The 22838-nt window shown below is 43.6% G+C and overlaps 1 protein-coding gene across 2 annotated transcripts in view; it reads right to left on the minus strand.

The window, feature by feature from the left end:
• Positions 1-22838, minus strand: part of FYN (FYN proto-oncogene, Src family tyrosine kinase) — a 198700-nt gene that overhangs the window by 44477 nt on the left and 131385 nt on the right. For both annotated transcript variants that reach the window (XM_088460490.1, XM_088460489.1), the window contains exons 3-4: positions 20867-21124; positions 17252-17348 (exon numbers count right to left, since the gene is read on the minus strand). In XM_088460490.1, the coding sequence (XP_088316616.1) occupies positions 17252-17348; positions 20867-21113 (344 nt within the window). In that variant the 5' untranslated portion in view covers positions 21114-21124. The remainder of the gene's footprint in view (positions 1-17251; positions 17349-20866; positions 21125-22838) is intronic.

The raw sequence follows: 22838 nt of genomic DNA on the forward strand, positions 1-22838 counted from the left end.
GGCAAGTGGTGGAGCGCTGTATCGGCCTTTTAAAAGGCCGATTCAGATGCCTCCACCGCTCTGGTGGCGAGCTCATGTATTTGCCGGATATGGTGTCGAAAATTGTGGTCCTGTGTGGGATATTTCACAACATCGCCATAAGGAGTGGTGTCCCAATGCAGCCAGAGGATGCCTTACCTGAGGATGGCCCCCCCGAGGTTGGTCGGAGGTCAGTATGTGGGGGGGCCATACGCGATGATGTGGTGGCCAGATTTTTTAGGTAAGTTTGACCCAAACTACAGTGTTTATACCTAATGTGTTTGTGTTTGTTTGCGAACATCTAATTTATTTTTATTTTTTTCACCATCTTCTGTTTGTTCACATAATCTTTGCCACTCCAACGCTCACTACTTCCTGCTACCCTTACCAAACCTGGATCTGGTGATTTTGGGCATATATTCTGGAACCCATATCGCAACGCCATGTTTGTGGAATCATGTTGGCATGGTCCTTCGTCAACCAGTTCTTGATTGTTTTTTTTATTTAAATATTTTATTTGTATGTGTTGTATTTGAGATTATCACTGTTTTTTTTTTTTGGGACTGACCACTTTGATTTCTCATTTATGTTGTGAATAAATGTTTGGAGAGTGAAATGGTCTTCCTTTTTTTGGACGTTAACAGCAAGTGTAACCAGGTTAACACACCTTACATTTGACTAAGGGGTAATCCAGTACTGACACCAGTTGATGTAAACTGAAATATGTTTTCAGGTTCCCAACCCACACCAAAAGGAAGCCTGTCCAAACCTTTGGATTTTGAAGATTGGCCTAAGCAGCTTGCACACCAACTAGGAACCTGTAAAATGTCGAAATATCTAATTGACACTACACCCAAAAAGGGAAATGACATTGTTACTGTTATGTGTTTCTTGTGGCTGTTTAACATACAAATACAAAACACAATCTAACTTTTAAAAAAGGGAAATCCTTGCAGGAACAGTCTACTTATGTCAGGGAAAACTATTTTTGTTTTGGAAACAAAGAATGAGCCAGAACGTATATTAGAACTAAAAAATTTATTTAGAAAACGAAAATAAACAAAAAAAACTACTGGCGAAGGATGCCAGACAGCCGGTCAAGGCCCACAAGAATGCCAATGACATGTTGGCGCATCTGGCCAACACAATCGTCCACCTCTTGTCGACGCCTCTGTTCCTCTGTGGGTGAGAAAAGTGTGTGGATTAATAAAACAATAGGGAATCCACATTAAAAAAACAAAAACACAACGAAATCACTCCTAAACCGAAAAAAAAAAAACCAAAACAAAAAGGGGGTGCTGCCAAAAATACAAGGCCTATGTACAAATTCCCACAGGTGTGATATGTGTATGTTGAAATCAGCAGGAAGAGGTAAAGGCAAACTGCTAAATCACCAAAAGTAAACCAAACAAGCACGAATAAAGGCACGACACATGATTACATACAAACAGTTTGTGGTTAAAAAAAATGTGAAAGAAAAACATACCGGGAGCCAAAACGGGAGCTCCGGAAGTCCCTCCATGTTCCTCCTCGGAGGAGCCTTCATTCCCCAAAGAACGGGGAGGGGTAATGACGGACTCCGGGGAGGGGGTAATTGGAAGAGGGGTGGGTGGAGGAGAGGGGGAAGTGGGACGGAGGGGAAGGAGGCCCGACAGTTCCGGGAGAGGGTCTTGGAAGGCTGGGGAGGAGTGGGGTATAGGGGAAATATTTGGGGTGGAGTGTTGGCTGGGGGTTGGGGATAGTGGCCGGGAACGCCGTCTGGCCGGACGGTGACGGCGTAGTCTTGGCTGTCCTCCTAAAATATGTCAAACAAATTGAGGTTAGTTTCTGGGCAAATCCGGGGCCCAAATAAAAAAAAAAAAACCACCAACAAAAAACATGCAAATAGGAGTAGAATGAAAAAAACAGAAATAGAGGGAAAACAAGCACACGCTGATATGAGGACAAATAATAAATAGGACAGACAGGAAAACATGCACACGCAGATATGAGGACAAATAATAAATAGGACAGACAGGAAAACATGCACACGCAGATATGAGGACAAATAATAAATAGGACAGACAGGAAAACATGCACACGCAGATATGAGGACAAATAATAAATAGGACAGACAGGGAAACATGCACACGCAGTTTGCCCCACAAACACAAACATGAAAACCACAATACATAACACTTACTTTCCAGGATCTGCATGCGAAAGCATGCCAGCAAGCGGGGCGTTCGCCGTTGCAGGTCTGACCACCTGCGCTCCAGCTGCCCGATGTTGCGGCGTGAACCCAAGGACCGCAGGCGGGACCGTGCCTCCGCATACGCGGAGCGCTTCTGCCGGTTGGTGATGGGTGGAGGCTGGCTGGTGATACGGCGATCCATCACCTCCGTTAGCACCAGCAGCTCGCGCCTGGTGAATGCGGAGGCTCTCATGATGGCAATGGAGTTTTTCATACAAAACATTTTTGATAAAGTGTGCAATAAATTTCTGATTGGCTAATGTATTTTGGAAATTAACAGGAGCAATTTTATTGGTTAGTGTATGAGTCATGTGTTCAACAGGGCCAGAAATCTCTGGAGAGTTATGATAGGCTTGATGCAGTGACATGCGTAAGCAAATTTAAATAAAGAAATGAACCCCGGAAAATATGCGGGGATCCACACCAATAGAACAATTGTTTAATTGTGGTTCACATGTTTTTTGAACAATAAAAGCGAATGTTCCATCTGTACGTATTCTGCGGGTAAACACAAACATGGGCAAGAGTAAAGTTTCTTGCATTGTGTTGAAAAAAAAAAAACAATTAAGCTAATTGATACATTGATTGGCATGATATGATTGAGGGAGGTAGGCAGAATAAAGGAGCAGGTAATCGACATCTGACAAGGCCACTTCCGGTTTCACTTGTGCGTGCGTTCCCTTCAAGCCATTTCGGGGATGTACGCTCGCTATTTCGCACGCTCGTTAGTTAGAGGAGGGGTCGCCTGAGTTTAGGGAGGAATTTTAGATGCGAACGAAAATACGAGCGAGCCATTGAATTTAAATAATTTTGTACGTACGCCTAACGTACATGCGCCCGCTTGCGAGTGGGTCTGAATGAGGGCCATGGTTCCAAGGGAGAGTAGAAATAATTTGCTTCCAGTACACACCATCAGTTCCACCATATGAGAACTATGTGGGGTCAATTCAATTAGGCACGACTATGTCCCACCGGCGAGTAAGCGTGGCTATATGCCGCACATACAGTACCAACGGACTCATGGATTTTTGTTCGCAGAGGCTGTGTACAAAAATCCACAAGTCCAGGGTGATATTGGGCCGTGAGAGGGGGGGAGAGTTCAGCTGTTGCTGCTGGTGTTTCTATGCCATTGCAACAGCAACTTGTCCCCTTTCATATGCGCACGCAGGGGGGGTTTCCGAGTACCTTGAACCCACCCCCGGGCCGCCACTCCATCGCCGCACAGCTGATGTTCTTTTTTCTAAAGAGAAGGAGCAGCCGGAGTTCAGCTAACTTACAACTGGCTGGGGCTGTGCTGCTGGCTGAATGTAGGGGGAGCTGTAGCGACAGCAAGCATCTCCTCCCAAGCAGTTCCGATGGGGCAGTGTGAGAGGCGGCTGAGAGGCTCTCTATTCCCGGCGCTCTATCTTGGAGCCGCAGGTGAGGAGGTGCGGGTGGGGGGTGTACTTTAATAAATTATGCTGTCATTGTTTGCCTGTATGTGTGTGTGTAGTCTGTGTCGGTGTGTGTGTGTGTAGTCTTTGTGAGTGTCTGTCAGTATGTGTGTGTAGTCTGTGTCATTGCCGCCATCAGGGGGGTACAACCGGAACTTATGTACCGGGCCCGGGCTCAGAGGGGGCCCCGCAGAGTGCACATGATCCTGCCTGTGAACTGCTACAGGCAGATGTCTGTCTGTAAGTACAGAGCAGTTTTCTGTTAGGATCAACGGTGCCCTGTTACTGTGACTAGCGGCATGCATTGCAGGCAGCTGCTGGCACCCTTCTCATAGGAGGGCAGAGCAAAGGCTCCAGCACTGCTCCATTCACAATCTGCGATATTGCTTCTATGCAAGGCCACCTGCTCTTCTTTCTCCCCTGGGATGAGGTAAGTCCCCTTTTCCCGCCCCCTAACTAAGTCCCGCCCCCTCCTCTCTCTCCTGCTCTGCCTGGCCTGTCTGTCTCCCTGCTTCTTCCAGAGTCTACTCCCCTCTACGAGGCCCCGCCCCCTCCTGCTTTGATGGGCCTGTCCATGTCCCATGCAGGCAGCAGCCGGGGTGAGGGACACATAATGCTGCAATCAGAGGTAAGGGTGATGTACAGTACTTATTCATGTTAAGTGGGTGAAGTGGGGGTATATACTTATATTACCTGGAGGGTGAGGTGGGTTGAGGGGTGTAATGTATGGGGGGGTAAATATTGTCTGGGGGGGTAAGGTAGGTTGGGGGGTATAGTAATGTATGAAGGGGGTGAGATAAATGTATCTGGGGGTGTATAGTTATGCATCGGGGATGGGAAAGGGGGATGAGAGGTATAGTAATGTATCTGGGGATGTACACATATATTATCTGTGAATTGAGATAGGCTTAAGGATGTAATTTATAAGGGTGTGTGTATACCTATTTTATCTGGTAGGGAAGGTAGGTTAGGGTGTGTAGTATTGTATTGTGGGAGTGTCGTATACTAATAGTTTTTTTGGGATTGGGGTGGGTTAAGAGTTGTAGTATTATATCTGGTTGATTGTGTAGTAGTATTTTGTGCATGTGGTATATCAATATGACGGGTAGTATACTATGTTCTTTCGGCATATATTGACGTTATTTGGCAAGTCTATAGTGTGTATATATATATATATATGTGTGTAATTAATATAGGGGGTAGCTCAGTGGGTAGTGGAGGTGGGGGGCCCTGCTTTTTTGTTTGTACTGGGCCCCACAATTTCTGATGGCAGCCCTGTGTGTCTGTGTGTGTGTGTGTGTAGTCTGTGTCAGTGTGTGTGTAGCATACATGCCGACTATCTGGCTGCCCCTTCCGGGAGGGAGCAGCCAGATCGGCATTACTGGGGGGGCGTGGTCAGCAGACGGGGGCGGGGCCGGCAAGATGAGAAGTTTTTGCGGGCGGGGCAGGGGCGGAGCCACGCGAGCACTTTATTTTGGCCCCACCCCCGCTACACACTGCCGATATTACAGGCAGTGTGAAGTGGGGGGCGGTGCCAAAATGACGCGAATCGCGTCACTGCCCCCCTTCACTGCCGGGAGACTTGCGGTGGGACAGGAGGGGTCAGCGGCAGCCGGGAGACTTGCCTGCCATCCCGGGAGGTCGGGAGCGGCGCCCGATTTTCGGGAGGCTCCCGACCAAATCGGGAGGGTAGGCAAGTATGGTGTGTAGTCTGTGTCAGTGTGTGTGTGTAGACTTTGTAAGTGTGTCTGTCAGTGTGTGTGTAATGCTGAACAGTCCATCAAATATATATATATATATATATATATATATATATACTGCTTGTTTTCATCTGATTTCATACAGTATCAAATCTATCCAGAGGGCACCGTTGGACATTAGTAAGATTGTGGGAGTGCCGGGCTATTGGCATGTATACTGTGTAAATATACAGTATATATATATATATATATATGTCTGTGGATTTATTTTCATTGGCTCTGTATTCGGTATTTGGAAATCCCCCTATCAAAATCCTGCGTTTGCCACTGTCTTTGCCCCTTTTGCATTACTAAAAAATCTGTAAAACCACAGTCATTGCTGAGATATATTAACAGGTCATTTACATTGTCTTTATTTTGTACACTTGATACATTTCACCGAGTCAACATCAAAATGTGTCGTGTTTCATGTAACACAAAGCTTTAAAATAGTTCAGATTTTTCATGTGTGTCCAGAAGATGTAATGTAGAGATTTCTAAAAGCTCTGTAAGCACTGGACCAATGAAGCAATTGGTCCTTTCATGAAGGAAGTCAGATTACAGAGCATTGTGTTCCGTGATGACAGCACGTCATCCTAAATCATGAAATAATGAAAGCAGCTGCACGGATCACAGATCTTGAAATGAACGGGTATTATTTTTTCACGGCAAGCTCTCAGCTGCAAATCTGTCGGTGTTGATATAACGTAACTGCATTATGAGATTTTCTACATCCCCTTCTGTCACGGGTGTCTCTGCTGACAGGGAGCTATAACACTCCAGGCCACTTTGTAGCATAGCACATATAGTACATCACATTTGGTATCAGAGATGATGGGGACCAAACCACTGCACAGTTGGCAAATAAAACACAATTCCGAATGAGGACGGATCGAGCGATTGTAACAAACTACACATACGTCATAGGCTGCATATGCATCAAAGTACTTGTGAGGGATTCTGGGTCGTGCAAATCTCAGACACTACTTTTCCTGGCTGGATAGACATTACTATGTGGCAACAAGACGTTTGCATGTAGAATAAAGTTGCCATGTATGTGTGCACACAATGGCGTCCTACTCTGAGATGAGCCTATGCAGAGATTTGTTAGAATCAGTCGGATCTCTTGCACTAATGCTACAACTGGTACATACTGTATGCTGATACGAGTGATCACGGCTGCTCTCAAATGCTGCAGGCTGGGGGCAGTATGGTCAGGAAGATGTGTCCGACTCTGTATAGTGGGATGTTCGCATTGGCATTTCCGATCACAGGAAGCGGCCATGACTCCGCATCAGGCTCAAGTTGTATAGGTCATTGTCACAAATTGCTGCTATAGCTAAATCAAACACAATGACAATGTGATGTAGGTTATATCCACTATCAGCAGGAATTTATTTTTTGACTCATGTGTCTACCCAAATAAACACTGACTTCTTTTTGAGGTGGTGATGGAGCCCTGGTTTGGTTAGATATTGAAATTGTTATAAAAACTGGGACCCAGGTTTGTAAGGAAAGCTGCAAAATGTATTGTACTGATGTCAGGGCAACATTCAGCACTTGCACAATGCCGTGAGTTCTGGATCTTTCCCTACTGGATAAACCATGGGATGTGCGTTTTTGGCAGGGAGAAATATCCACAAGGTATTCATCATATCCTACGGTTAGAAATGATCCTACATTTATATCATCTTCTCTAAGCTAGCACACCTTAGGACATGTAAAATTGCAGAACATATGTACGTATGTTCCATCATTTTAGCATATTACAATTCCTGTAGATTGTGAGGGTAAATGTGGAGTATGTGGCTCTTCCAATTAAGAGGGAAGAATTGCAGAGGTTGCTATTATAGCCACAGCTAAATGGAGCAAAACACATTGATCCTAAGGAGGGAATCTCAATTTGCTTATAGGAAATTGAAGCACACACAGTGAAAACAACAGGAATCTCAGCCTCAAGTACAGTAGTTTATTCTGAAGACACTGCTAGAAGATTGGAGCCTTTGCTGACATATTACAAACTAAGTCACAATCATAGGTAAGGAGAAGCTGGATGGTTATTGGAAATGGGGAAGAGTTAATACTTATTGATTCCACTTGATGACTGGAAAGAAACAACAAATCAATTCTGACTTAATAGGCATTTTAGAAAGGAATATTTCTCACCGGGCTCAACAATGTCTGTTTCATCTCATTCATGATGGATAATGCATTACAAGTTTAAAAACGAATTGTATTATAAAAATGCTAAACTTCTTGGTTGTGCAGTTTACATGGTAGCCCCTTCAGCCCAGCTCATATGTCTGTTTTCCTATTAGAGCGGTCTATTTCTATTTTGTCCCAGGAATATGTAAATTAACTTTTGTGTTTAATGATACTGTCTGCACATTATCTACGTACATTATCTACTTATCGATGGGTACAAGCCTCTGCAAAGAAATAATGACATTACCCATAAATTTCATACTTCAGTGGCTGTAAAGAGGCCGGGTGATCTCAAACAGAGAACATATAGGTAAACCGCTACCTTGGCTATTTTCCATTCTCACACAGAACATGACTGTAAGTGGCTACATCTGATAATTGCTGAACTATGCTATAGGGTCTATCCATTAGCAGATAAATTCAATGATAGAACTCCCGTGGCCGATAAATTGAATCTTTCATCTATCCAACATGTTGGTTAATTATCGCATATAGCTGTACGATGTTAGCTTTATTGTGCAGTTTATATGCGGTAAACAACGAACGACGAAAGATATTAGCAGCAGCTACAGAGCGTTGCAGAGGAAAAAATCCACTCCCTGAATGATGTCATGCGATATCGTTCATCGTTCGCCAAAATCTGTCATGTTCGTGACAGATATTGTTCAGCACAGCCACCGGAATTTTCAAGGGATATCTTTTGTCTTTCATCGCTCAGAAATACATCTGCTAATGGATAGGCCCCTTATGCTGATAATTGAATCAAAATTCACCAACAACCAGCATTTGTATACATTATTCTATAATAACAAAATGGTGTAGAACTGAAATCTGTAGCACCATCTAAAGCAGAAATGAACAAAGCATTGTAAGCAAAGGGTTTAATACTGTACATAACCATGTACTGTTCTATATGTCATAGTTGCCTTCTTTTACTACCTTGCTTCCAACTTGGATTCACTTCATCAAGTGGGTGGGTCAAATACATCATCAAGCCCCACCCATCACAATACACACTGGGCCTGATTCAGAGCCGCTCGTAAGCGGACGCTCGCTCCGAGCGATGTTCGCACATCTGCGTATGGGTCGTAAAGCACATGCGCCAACCAGTCATTGCGGTCGGAAATCGTGCGCTCGCAAAACAGCGAGGGCCTGGTAATTTGAGTGACAGAATGAGGCATTTGTGGGTGGTAACAGGGAAAGGTGCTTGAAAACGGGGAGTGGAGATCTGAACGCAGGCGTGCCAAACGGTCAAAACAGGCGTTTAATGGGTGTGCATAATTAACAAAGCAGCGTCACCGACCACGTCACTTGGTTGTCTTTTAGCCTGAACTGCTCGCAGTGATTGCGGGAAGTAAAACCTACCACAAGCACTGTGAGCAGTTCAGACTCCTTTCGATGTACTCGATTAATCTAATAAATAGCGGAGATGACGTATGATGCGAACGCCCAGGGGGCGTCTTTACAAAATAGCGAGCACATGTTTCGTTCGCTCGCTCAGACATAGAGGCGTCAACAGACCGCAAAGAGCGAGCGCTCAATTTAAATAGCCGGCCCGTTTTTCTGAACGACCGTTTGCAAATAGCGTCCGGCTCTGAATCAGGCCCACTGTGTGGTAAAAAAAAAAAGTGATGATACAAGTCACAGCATAAGGTCTGCGTCATTCTGTGGTTACTCGTATCATACCTCTGCACACATTTCAAGAGGTAAGAGCTTTGTAGAAGAATTGCCTGCTCTTTCCAGATTCCCGGACTACAGTAGTGTCTCTAATTTGACAGTCTCCAAGAAACTTCTGAAGAGTAGGCAATATGCTTCTATGTAGTCTAGTTATGTCAGCAAGATGTCCTATTTTTACTGAACTTGTAATTTTTACTGAGATATCAACATTTTACTTGATTTTAAAACATACAATTTAATTAACTGATGGTTTGCAACTCTGTGCTTCTGCAGTGGCTATACTACTCTGGCTATACTGCCGTGGCTATACTACTGTGGCTATACTGCTGTGGCTATACTACTGTGGCTATACTGCAGTGGCTATACTGCAGTGGCTATACTGCCATGGCTGTACTACTGTGGCTATACTGCAGTGGCTATACTACTGTGGCTGTACTGCAGTGGCTATACTACTGTGGCTATACTACCGTGGCTATACTGCCGAGGCTATACTACTGTGGCTATACTACCGTGGCTATACTGCAGTTACTATACTACTGTGACTGCATTGCAGTGGCTATACTACTGTGGCTGTACTGCCGTGGCTATACTGCAGTGGCTATACTACTGTGGCTGTATTGCAGTGGCTATACTAATTTGGCTATACTACAGTGGTTATACTACTGTGGCTATACTACCGTGGCTAACTGCAGTTTCTATACTACTGTGACTGTACTGCTGTGGCTATACTACTGTGGCTGCAGTGGCTATACTGCCATGGCTGTACTACTGTGGCTATCCTGCAGTGGCTATACTACTGTGGCTGTACTGCAGTGGCTATACTACTGTGGCTATACTGCAGTTACTATACTACTGTGACTGCATTGCATTGGCTATACTAATGTGGCTGTACTGCCGTGGCTATACTGCAGTGGCTATACTACTGTGGCTATACTACTGTGGCTGTACTGCCGTGGCTATACTGCAGTGGCTATACTGCTGTGGCTGTACTGCAGTGGCTATACTACCGTGGCTATACTGCAGTGGCTATACTACAGTGGTTATACTACTGTGGCTATACTACCGTGGCTAAACTGCAGTTACTATACTACTGTGACTGTACTGCAGTGGCTATAATACTGTGGCTGTACTGCCGTAGCTATACTGCAGTGGCTATACTACCATGGCTATACTGCAGTGGTTATACTACCATGGCTATACTGCAGTGGCAATACTACCGTGGCTGGGATGCGGTGAAATTACCGGTGGCCGCGAAGCTGGCCATCAGAATCCCGACAGCGGAATCCCGACCCGGGACTAAAGACAGTAGTCGAAATTCCAACGCCGAAATCCTGACCCACCATCTTGAATGAAGGTAAGCGGGTGGACAAGTTACCGTTAGCCGCGTGGGGTGGGGGGATGAGGGTTTTGGCACCCCCAGGACGACTTAGGGTTAGGCACCCCACCCCGGGGAGTAATAGGGTTAGGCTATGGGGAGAGGGGTTAGGCACCACCGGGGGAGGTTAGGGTTAGACCCCCCCCCCGGGAAGGTTAGGTTTAGGGTGCGGGGTTAGGGTTAGGGGGGCGTACAGGGGAGGGTTAGCCTACTTACCAGCCCCAGTTGGGATGTTGAACCTTCGGGGTTCCGGCATCGGTAGGAGAACCGCTGGCTATTTAGCCGTCAGTATTTCTTACCGATTCCCCATGGCTATACTGCAGTGGCTATACTACTGTGGCTATACTGCAGTGGCTAAAGCAACAAAAAAGTGAAAATCCTGCCATAGAACAATGAAACAGAAGCTGGCAGTAAGTTATCAGCATGGTAGCATCAATTATGGTAACCAGTTCACATGCAAGTCCCTTACCATTTGACCTGACAAGTGCTGGCAGCATTCACATTTTACACATACACACAAATGCGTTTTATGCACACACCACACCATACTCTGCCAAAATGTCCAGGATACTGCTGAATGTGTGGAGTTCTACCGGACTCCTGGGAGAGAATTCCACAATCTCAAAACCTGTCCACTTTCCCACTTTAGTGGGCGGGGCAATGATTCACTATGAATTGCATCATCCTTGCCCCACCCACTGCTGAGCATTTGGCAGTGGGACCATGATGACATAGTGGCACGTACCCCTTGGACAGCCCATGCAGGATCTCTATGAGGTGATTCATAAAAAGTATGCAAGTATTAGGAATGATGAATATTATAAATATTATTTGTTTATTTACATCTTCTACCAGCTACAATTTGCATTATTCATCATCCTTTATTACAAAACATATTTATATGGTTAATAAGATGGCTGCATAGATGATACTGGTCAATTGCAAACCGCACAAAATGTGAAACTGCAGTGTAAATCCTCCTTTGTGATCAGTATTTGCAGGGAACAACATGAATTTATGGGCCAAGATGGTGGTGCCTACATGACATGGGTGCACATACTTGCAATGGCTTATGGTTCGCAATGTCTCACAGAAAGATTTGCTTAGAAGTCTATGCATTGGCCAAGATTATGGCATCTATGTGGGGGAAGTAACATTTTCACTGACAGAAGGAGTTGAGCAAATCATTTGATGCTAAGTATTGCTTTCTCCCTCTATATTGTGTATCAGTAAGTTAGGGACTATGAGGGTACATTACATAACTAGAAGTATACTCTCATAAGGATACATCTGTGAAATGTCAAATCCTCCAAGGAAATTAATTTTCCATATTAATATTTCTCACTATTACTATATGTACAGAACTGATTATTTAAGTAGCCCTCTCTTGTTACTTAAATATACAGTTCTGCTGCATATGTAAAACTCTTTAACCACTTAACTGGTACGGTCACATGGGATGTGACCGCAGCCGATAGGCTTTCTATGACATGGATGAATCCAATACGACCATGCCCTCCTGTGGCGTTGTTGACATTTTAAATTGGAAATCAGTTATGCAGAGGTGCAGAAATGATTTCCTGCTCCAGGTCCACGCCGTCAGTGATGTAGCGGACTAACGATTTCGCACACCAAAATGCTTTGCAACGGTATTCTAAAACGCATGCTCCAGACATTAAGTTAAACCCTGGGCAGTATTATCTGATCTCTGCACTGATGATCAGCCCCCCATTAACCTGATCTGCTGTGCTCTACATGGGAGGGGGGCATCCATAGCCATTGGGGGGATGGGGTTAATGTTCCAAGGTGGTTTATTGCCACTGGGGAAAACTTCAATAGGGACCTGTAGACACTGGGGTGGGGGCAGTGGCGTAACTAGGGCAGGGCGAGCGGGGTTCGTGCCCTGGGCGCCGTTGGACCGGCGGCGCGGGGGGGGGGCGCCGCCGGCCACGGTACCGGCCCACCCGCCCTAGTTAGCCAGTGTAGCGCCGACCGCAATGAGTGCGGTCAGCGCTACACATTTGCACAGGACCGGCGCTAGGCTTCCAGCGCCGGTCCTGTGCTGCACGCCTGAGCCCGTTCCCTCCCCCTGAGCGCTTGCCCAATAGCGCCAGGAGGCGGGCTCAGGCTGTGCATAACACACGCATCGCCGCCAGCGCTGGCGACGATGCGTGTGTTAAACAGCAGCCAATGAGAGTCAGATAGACTCTCATTGACTGCTGCAGCACCCACTGCAAGAGCCGGACTTCCGTCCGGCTCCTGCAGTGGGTAATGGGACTGACGTCATGACGTCAGTCCCATAATGCTGACGCGCCAGCCCGGGCGGACTGGAGGGCGGGAGCGGCATCGCGGACAGGAGCAGCGTGGAATCAGGTAAGTATATTTTTATATATATTTATTTATTTTTAAACCTATATGCACAACGGGGGAGGGGTTGGCTACTACTGGGGGGGACATCTACTGGGGGGGACATCTACTGGGGGTGCCATTGGGAGGACCTCTACTGGGGGGGGGGCTACTCTACTGGGGACTACTCTACTGGGGACTACTACTTGGGGGGGGACTACCACTGGGGGCATTCTAAAAGGGGCCTTGTATTACTGGAGGCACTGCACTCGGGGGACCACTAATGGGGGCAATAATAGGAAGGGCCACTACAGGGACCACTGGATAGGGGGGGGGGTCACTACTGGGAGCCTGCATCAGGGGGACCACTACTGGGGGCACTGCATGGGAGGGGGGGACACTACTGCTGGGGGCACTATATAAGGGGCTTACTGCTAGGGGCACTGCGGGGACCACTACAGGGGGCACTAGATAGGGGGGATCACTACAGGGTGCCTGCATAAGGGGACCACTACTGGGAAAACTGCATGGGGGGGACTACTGTTGGGGGCACTATATAAAAAGGCACTGCATAAGGGGATACCGCTACTGGGCGCACTGCATTGTGGGGACTGCTACTGGGGGCACTGCATAAGGGGGAACACTACGTGGGGCACTGCATTTGGGGGGCCACTACTGGGGGTACTGAGTAAGGGGAACTAATTGGGGGCTGTATAAGAGGGACCACTACTGGGGATACTGTATAAGGGGCACTACTATGGGCCTGCATGAGAGGGACCACAACTGCATACTGGGGGTACTACTGGGGTTAAGGTGCATATGGATAGGAATGTTCAGTTTGAAAATAAAGGGGTGTGTCATGTTGACACGCCCCATTTTTAAGTGACCACGCCCATTTTTTGCCGCGCGCGCCGAAGGCGCGCACACATGGTGGGGGGGCCTCCCTTTTCAAATTTGCCCTGGGCTCCAAATACCCTAGTTACGCCACTGGGTGGGGGCAAAGCCACACTGGGGATCTATCGCCACTGGGGCGAGTCGTGGCTAACGTTGAAATTGGGACCTATGGAAATAAATATTTTGTATATAATTTTTAAAAATATATTCATCAGTTAAGTGGTTAAGTAAAAGCAATGTGTTACACTGCACCCGTAGTATCCCTCCACCATCACCATCTGTAATAACACATTTCTCCCATCCCTCCCCTATAACTGTGACTGATTATCATTTCCTGAGAATGTTACCCAGATAATCTGTATACATGTTAGTGTATAGCGTGAACTGGTCCCCCACCACTAAATATACTAGACAATAGTTGGAATTAACTAAACTTTGTTTTAGTGTTAAAAATGTTTTCATTACTTAATAGACACAAAATCAACATTGACCAAAAAGAGGAATCACTATTTGTGAACACTTCATTAATAAAAGAAAACAATCTGTTTGTAACAAGGAACTGCTGTTATTAAGCTAATATGCATTTTATTAGAAAAATTACTGTGAATTTTGTATATATTAATCTTTTTTCAAATATATAAGCATAATTAAAGTCATAAATTTTTTTATAAAATACTATAGGTTAGCTATCCTAAAAAGTCCAAAATTAGAAGCAAGGTGATATAGAAATAATAATAATAATAATAATAATAATAATAAAAGCAATAATGATAATAACAATAAAACTGGAAAATTGTATTGATACATCAGTAAATTAATATCACTTAACACTTCACACTGCTCACTAAGAAGGAAGAACATTTCATATTCTATATTGGAATTTCCAAATAAAGATCTATTTAAGAATGGATTCATTTCCATACTGTATCAGACACAATTACAACAAACTAACACAACTGTACTTATTATACAAATGATACCAAGCAAATGATATAAAAGATGGAGGGGAGGAACCCAGTTCTGCCTCCAGTGTCTTGTTCATGAGGATAGTCTCTTAAGGTATATACACACGGAGCAATCAGACAGCACCTGACATGCAGAAACACACAAAGACAGTGGTGAATTTCCCATTAGGCACATAGAGCACCACTTTCTGGGAGCGGGACTTGGATGCTTATTGATTTACTGTCAGTCTATTTCCCAGTAACAAAATATTTCCACTATACTGTGCTATATACTATCTTGAGTGGACTGTGCATGGGTAGGACATGTGTAGACTGCCAATTTAGGGTTTATAACCTGATAACAAAAATAATAAAATTTGCCTAGGGGTGGACTGACCCATAAATCAGCCCCTGCAAGCATATGCATTCTGAGGGTACTCCATGCATCTGTCTATACCAGTGGTTCCCAAACTGGGTGCCTCACGGCACTTGCAGGGGTGTATCGGGTTGGTGGTCCACTACTGAATAAAATTATTTTTAGTAAGTGTGATAGGCAAAACCAGTGCTAATGACTGGCAATCAAAAAATATGTTGACAATAAGAAGCATAGCCCTCTCCACCGCCACATAACGGAACCTAAAGGCAGAGCTGTAACTAGAGTTATTGGTGCCCTGTGCCAGAAAGAGCATTGGCGCCCCCCTCATTTTTCAAAGGGACATAATGCACCCAAAAAAGGGGAATGGCCTCATGGGGAAGGGCCAGGGAAGAGATAGTGGAGGCAAGGAGATGCTGGGGATGAAATAAGAGGAAGCTACAAGTGAGAATGATAATAAACAGAAATTTGACAGGCCCAAACAGCGCCCCTGACCTGTGCTGCCCTGTGCGGTGGCACCGGCCGCACTACCCTAGCTACAGCCCTGCCTAATGGTGACATATAACACAAACTTTTTTCTTAGGGGTGCCGTGAAAAAAATGCTGATACTCTAGGGTGCCGTGATTCAAAAAAGTTTGGCAACCATTGGTCTACACAATTGCTCTGGTTGTGTCCAATTACACTGTAAACATACAGCTCATACAAGGCATCATGTGTTTAATACCACTGATATCACAATTTTGTCTTTTCATGCATTCCACACATCTCAAATGTGAATGGAATGCATATAAAAATAAAGCCATGTGTACAAGCTGTAAGTACACTGAGGGGCTGCCCAGAATTATCCCTTCTTGGAGTGGCAAACTCAGTAAAATCCACAGGACATGATTGTAATTAAACCTATAGACCTACTTGTATTTCTTGCTAGAGAAGCATGTAAGATAGGTCATGGCAACTCCTCACTGTCCAATATTGAATTAATAAAGCAAACTAAACATTATCATAGAAGGAATTGGGCTGTCCTTTAAGCATAATTGAATTTGGCGAGCTTCACTGATTGTCTTTGATGTTCTAGATCCTTTACAGAAGACAACTGAAGTTTTAGTCTTTAATATGTGCTGCTATTGATGACTGGGTTCCAGCTGCAATTGTTGCATGTGCATGTAGATTGCCCATTTGTGCTTTGTCATGGAAAAGCATAGTTTTGGTGTCTAGCCTAGATTGTTGCATTCTGTGCATGCGTTTGCATAGCAGTGTGCATGTGCGATCGCAGAGGCTAAGAAAAGAGAATTGTCATTAATGGATGCACATTTATTACAATATAACTTTTAATGTATGTTTATTAAAATATAACCTAAAGAAACAAGACAGTGAAATATAAAAGAAAGTATATGTGTAAATTCAGAGAAGGAGAATAAGTGTATACGCAGACCCATGGCAGAGTGATTGCCAGGAAGTGCCGTTGGTGGGTGGAGACTGGGAGGTGGTTGGGAGAATGCAGGCGTGCCAGTGTGTTGGGACAACGTTGCAGGGGCGTGCATAAATTAGCCACTGCGATACCAGACGCAGTCTGAGGCCTCATAGCTTACGCTGAAGTTAGCAATTCCTGAGTGAGGTCTGACCTGCCTTAACTGTGCGTATGGGTCCGATGTTACTCGATATTACCGATTGTTTAGCTATGTTGCCAAAGCATACGAATGTGAGTAAGGGGAAGAGGGCGTCCTTATGTCAGGCTGCAATCACAATGTGAATGCATTTACATATCACCGCTGATATTAGCAACTGCGTTGCGTGCGTATACGCAGAATAGCGATCCTTGCTGAATCAGCCCCTAAATCCGTAATGTATTATAATTAATTCTTTATAGTGAACATATCTGTGTATTCTATGGATAATGTGAAAATACTTCTCCTTTTTTTCTGTTTTATTATTACATATTTGTTGTTGACTTAAATAAAGTGGATAAAAGAAAACAATAATCCAAAGTTAAAACTGAGGTCAGGCCAGCACTTACGAGCTATTAAGTATCTGGAATTTTTCTCCTTTCTGAAAACTTAGGTCATCTTCCGTTCTTGCTTCATAGTCATAAAGAGCCACAAAAAGCGTTACTCCTAAGGGAACAGAACAGATCACATGTTAAGTGGCAGTACATTAGCTCACATGTTAAGTAGTTCTGTCACATATTAGCCAGTGAAGTTCCAATATAACCCAATGTAATTGAATCCATATGTTTTAAAGTGGCCTTTGCCAATTCTTAACAGGCATGTAATTAAAAAATATGTCCTCTTTAATTAATAGAGACGTTTTCAATGTGGAGAGTTTGGACTGTCTGACCACAATGCTTTATGAAAATGAGATCTCATACCTTGTATTTTAATTATTTTAATGTTCTATTGAATATTACATGCTTATCATATTGAAACCATTTCTAGGCATAGCTTATACTAAAATGTCCAGGTCAATGTAAAATTCTGGTGTCATAAAAATGTTCTTGTATGTATGAATGTTTGTAATGTATGGTTCTAATCTTTTCCACTTTAATTGGGATTTTCTTTTTCAGGAAAATTAAGGGTTCATATTATATTATTTACACTGAAAACCAGAACAACAGTCTGTATAACACTCACCAACATGAAAACTACTTCAGGTGTGAAAACTACATTTTTATGAAAAGCTATATGTGACACTGCCGACATTTTCAGGAGAATTTATTTAAAAAAAATATTTTTGCATCTTGTTACAGCACAGATCAAACTTAGCATGTATCATGACTCCTACACACCTAGTGTGTGTATATATATATATATACACACACACACACACACACACACAGTCGGCCCAGTGTATTACCAAGTTTAAAGTAGAAGATGTTTCATGTTGTTTACTGAATTGTGTAACATGAGAAAAATGCGGTATCTTTCCAATAAATGCTTTGCGACATCTGTGCACAGACTTGTCTGCCGGAAGAGCTTTATAGAACAGCACCACTAGTAGTGCTGTCACTGCAGGGTCTCTAGATGTCTTTGCAGGGTTCTTTGAAACTTCTTGGACGCTTTGCTCTTGGAGATATTTTGTCAGGGCAGAAACTCCTCATGATATTGGCTTTTGTCCCAAACTCTCTGGATTTGGACATATGGCTCTGACTGTGCTTTAGTGGAGACTTAAAAAACTCTGGAATGGCTTTCTAACTCTTTCCAGAACAATAGAAATCAACAACTTGTTTCCAGAGATTTTCTGGAATTTATGTTTGCGGGATGATGTGCCTTTAGAACCTTAACCTTGTTAAGACAGGGCTTCTTCCTAGCAAAACTCCCGTAAAGGTCCTTTTTAAGGAATGCCTTGTAGAATAATGCATGTACAATATCTTCCATATAGGCAACTGACTTGTGTAGGAGATTTAATGGCACAGACAGCCTCACTACAACTAAGATGTTTAGAAGTAACAGCTTCATACAGGCGGTGTGACTGCAAATTCATACCTCCACCACTGCTTACAATGAACACAATGAGCACTGAGGGATGGTCATTGCTCATCCTATTTCTCTCATGCCCTGTACCTCCAAAGCACTTGAGTGACTTGAGTACAACATTCTATTTTCCTCTCATCTCTCTACCTCCACGACTCATTGCAAGCAGGATTCCGCATCAACACTCCAGATTGCACTTACAAAAGTAATAAGAAATCTAATGTAATTTACAGCAAAGGGTCACTTCTCAATACTCATCCTCCTGGACTTCTAATGCTTCTGACATTGTTCTTTCCTGGTTCACTTCCTACCCACTGCACTGTTCCTTTATTGTATCTATCTTGTATAACCTCCAATGTACTCCTATCTGCCTGGATACCACAAGGCACTGTTCTTGGCTCTATAATTCTCTCCCTGTACACCTCTTCTCTTGTACCACATCTGCAATACACCCAAATCTACATCTTGTTCACTGACCTCTCCCCTTCTGTATCATCACTTCCAACCAATTGTCTCTTTGCTAACTCCACTGGATGTCCAAATGCTACCTAATGTTCAATATGCCCAAGCTCACTGCCTTGGTGTCGTCCTCAGCTTTATACCTCACATCCATACTATCTTTCGGTCCCCCAACTTTGAAATAATATGCCTTTTACTTAACCATGCAACCAAAACTGTTATACATTCTCTCATTATCTTGCGTACCCTCACCCACATAACCACACTTCAATTCAAATTAAATTCCGCAGCAAGAGTGATCTTATCTTGCTCTCTTGACGCACCACCGGACAAATCCCTACATTCGCTTTCCATGTCCTCCAGAATCCTATTTAAATTATTCACCATAGCTTATGAAGCCCTCAACAGCTCCACTACTTTATACAGTATATCTCAAATCTTATCTCAAAATATTCTCCTTCTGGCTTGAGACTTGCCTTGTCTCTGGAAAACACCTCTCATTCCCACCTACAAAATTTCTTCTGTGTTACTACCTAAGTATGAGATTCCCTAACTTGCCTGATCAGACTTCACATCTACAGATTCTCTCTATAAACTCATCTCTTACTTAGAACTTACCCTACTCCAATCAATGCTACCCACTCTAGTGTGACCACACAATTTTTCAGTTGTGCCTTCTTCCAATTAGATTGTAAGCTCATGAGCATGGTCACCACCAAACATTTTTTTTTCATGTCTGCATTTATTTTGTCTATCTTGTATATCTCTCTAATTTGTATGTTGTCTTTTGCCCATGGCCCTACACTGTGGACGGATGATGATAACACTAATTATGCCTTTACAATTACTGTAAAATTCAACAGATTTGTGCTGCTATAAAATCAAATCTCTGGTTTGTATGAATTGCTCTTTTGTCTTCACAGGTGGAGTCAATGAACAATCCGAGTAATGTGTTGCACCTGTGTAGACTTCAGTTTACAGACACAAGCAGGGCTAATTTTCTGGAAAAATAGGTTCAGGTACTGTGAGTGGAGCTATTGGGGGTGGAGCTATAGAAAAACATTTATATATGTATAAATATATATATATTGTTTATACATATTTATAGTATTTAGAAAAGAAGGTACTCAAACTTTAAAATAAAACGAATATTATGAAAAATAAATTTTGGCCCAGGGCATTCCTGCTTGCTCCTGATAAAAAACAGCACTGATTACAAGTGTATGACTTTAGTCCAGGGTTGCCTACCCTCCTGATTTGGCCGGAAGCCTCCCGATAGTCGGCTGCAGCTCCCGGCCCCCCGGAAAGGCAGGCAAGCCTCATTAGTTTGGCCCCCTGCTTCACAATGCTTGTATTATCGGCACTGTGTAGCGGGGGCGGGGCCAAAATGATGCGATCGCGTGACCCCGCCCCATTACGCCCACAAACTGCAGTCATCCGCCCGGCCACACCCTCTGTTGCTGGCCACGCCCCCTTTCCTGACAATCTGTCTCTTCCCTCCCGGAAGGAGCAGCTAGAAAGTCGGCAACTATGCTTTAGTCATCTCTGTTTTACATTTGCAGACTTTTTTTTTCAGGTTCTCATATAATTATTTTAACATGACTCAATACATTCTGGATCTGTACAAACAAGTTCTACTCAATCAATCTATTATTAAATTCGGAATCTGTGGCAACAAAATGTAAAAAATGTTGAGGTCTTACCAGTTCCACCTCTTGTACGCAAGGTTCCTGTGTGTGACGAGGAGTTCACCCCTCCAAAGACTGTTAGGCCCTGCCCTGCAGTCCCATGGAAGTTGTTGTAATTTGGAATGGTAGTCACAGTGAAGCTAGGGTAGTGCTGTGGCGTTGGGTCTGTTCCATAGCGGTAACCTAAGCTCTGAGTTAGACTGTTATCTCTCTCATCGGTCAGTTTTGTTGCTTCTTTATCCTTGCATTGCACACAGCCCATTATCTATTACCCTGAAATCACAGAGAAAGACAAGAATGAATTACATAATAATCCACATTGTATATTCAGTTTCCAGTTAGCAAGCATTGAACTTCAGCCAGTTCTCACCATAGCGAGAATCTGTTAATAACGCAGTTCTAAGTCATATATAACTACCGTATGCTAAGTTTATATTTACTAATCTTTTTTCTCCTCATACACTCATTACTTAACAAACAACATTAGCCAATGTTTCTCACTAATAAGTAGATGGAACACTATTTTCCTATCATTTCACTTTTTTAGGGGCGTTGATTATAATTCATATCAGTTTTTGCTACATTTCCATTAACAATGTAACCTTACTATAATCCTGACAGTCCACTTGACCATGACTATAAACGTCAATGGAGTCACACCCGCTCTTTTGTAGTAAGTAACGGTAACCTGGCCAGCACCTTTTTGCGCTCTTCTGTATGCTATACATCATTATCTGGAATCTCCATTAATCCTTAGTGGCTGGCATCACAGTTTGTAATACACAGTGATCTGTAGTATAAGTACTGTAGTGGCACAAAAGCAGGAAGTTATATTTGTAATAAACAGGCCCAGAAATGATATTATGTGAATTATCACTGCTATAAGTGTATGGTATGCCACTGTGGCTCAAATATGCCTATAATGCTGTCCTTTACACTCTATACTGCTATGCAGCCCATGGAATGCAGAGCTGGTTATGCAGATCTAGAAACCAATGAGTTATGGCTGAAGTTGGGCTAGTCATCTTATGTAACAACACTACAGGATGGTTTTGCCCAGTGATGATGAAGAGGCAGAACCAGTACAATTAAAGGTATATTATTCCTGCTACTTTAAACTGTATCCGCATTATTTTTATCCTACGATAGCTCTATATATTACTCATTGTACTGTTTGACAGGAATTTTCCTTACCATTATAAGTGAGAACAGTAACTCACTGAGCAATAGAAAAATTAGAATATATTGTAAGTCTGCTCTATAGAGTTTGAGACTGCGAGCAGGGCCGTCTTTTCTCGTTGTCTGTTTGTTAAATCCAGTCTTGTTTTATTACTATGTGTCTTTCTGATTGTAAAGAGTTGCGGAATATACTGGTGCTATATCAATAACTGTTAAAAATAATCATACATAACTGACTTCCTGTAGGGGTAGCCTGAGAGCCTGTAGGGGAAAAGGGAAGGTGGCGTTTTGATGCAGTTGGCGCACCATAATGATGCTGCCATGGCAAACTGCCGCAAATCACATCATCAAGTTCCTGCCCAGTTGTTGGCAGAATCGAGTACCCAGCTCTCCTAACAGTCAGGGAGAACTCCTGTACATTCTGCGAGCAGGAAAGTATTATAATAATATTATTCCACTGTATTTTGAAGCTTGGTCCTGCAAAGATTATGCTTTGCTGCACTGCTCTGCACCTTCCCTGACATAAGAGTATACAGTAAGACATAGGGAGGTTCTCTTTTCACAGGAGGGCTGACATTACACAGCACACATCACAGAGTGAGAATCTGAAATCTCACTATCTACAGGATAACTAAGATCCCACAGTGTGAGCACAGTCCTGGAAACTAAGGGGAGAAGCGGGACAAGGGAGACTAGGGTGAGAGTTCCAATTAGTATGGGGTAGACAAGCACATAAATAACAAAACAATTGAGGAACAGTATGGAGTACTGTCACACTGTTATGTAGGAGATTCAGAATCCCTAAAAT

The sequence above is a fragment of the Taudactylus pleione genome, unplaced genomic scaffold (assembly GCF_031769625.1).
Source record: "Taudactylus pleione unplaced genomic scaffold, aTauple2 ptg000046l, whole genome shotgun sequence".
NCBI classification, from domain to species: domain Eukaryota; kingdom Metazoa; phylum Chordata; class Amphibia; order Anura; family Myobatrachidae; genus Taudactylus; species Taudactylus pleione.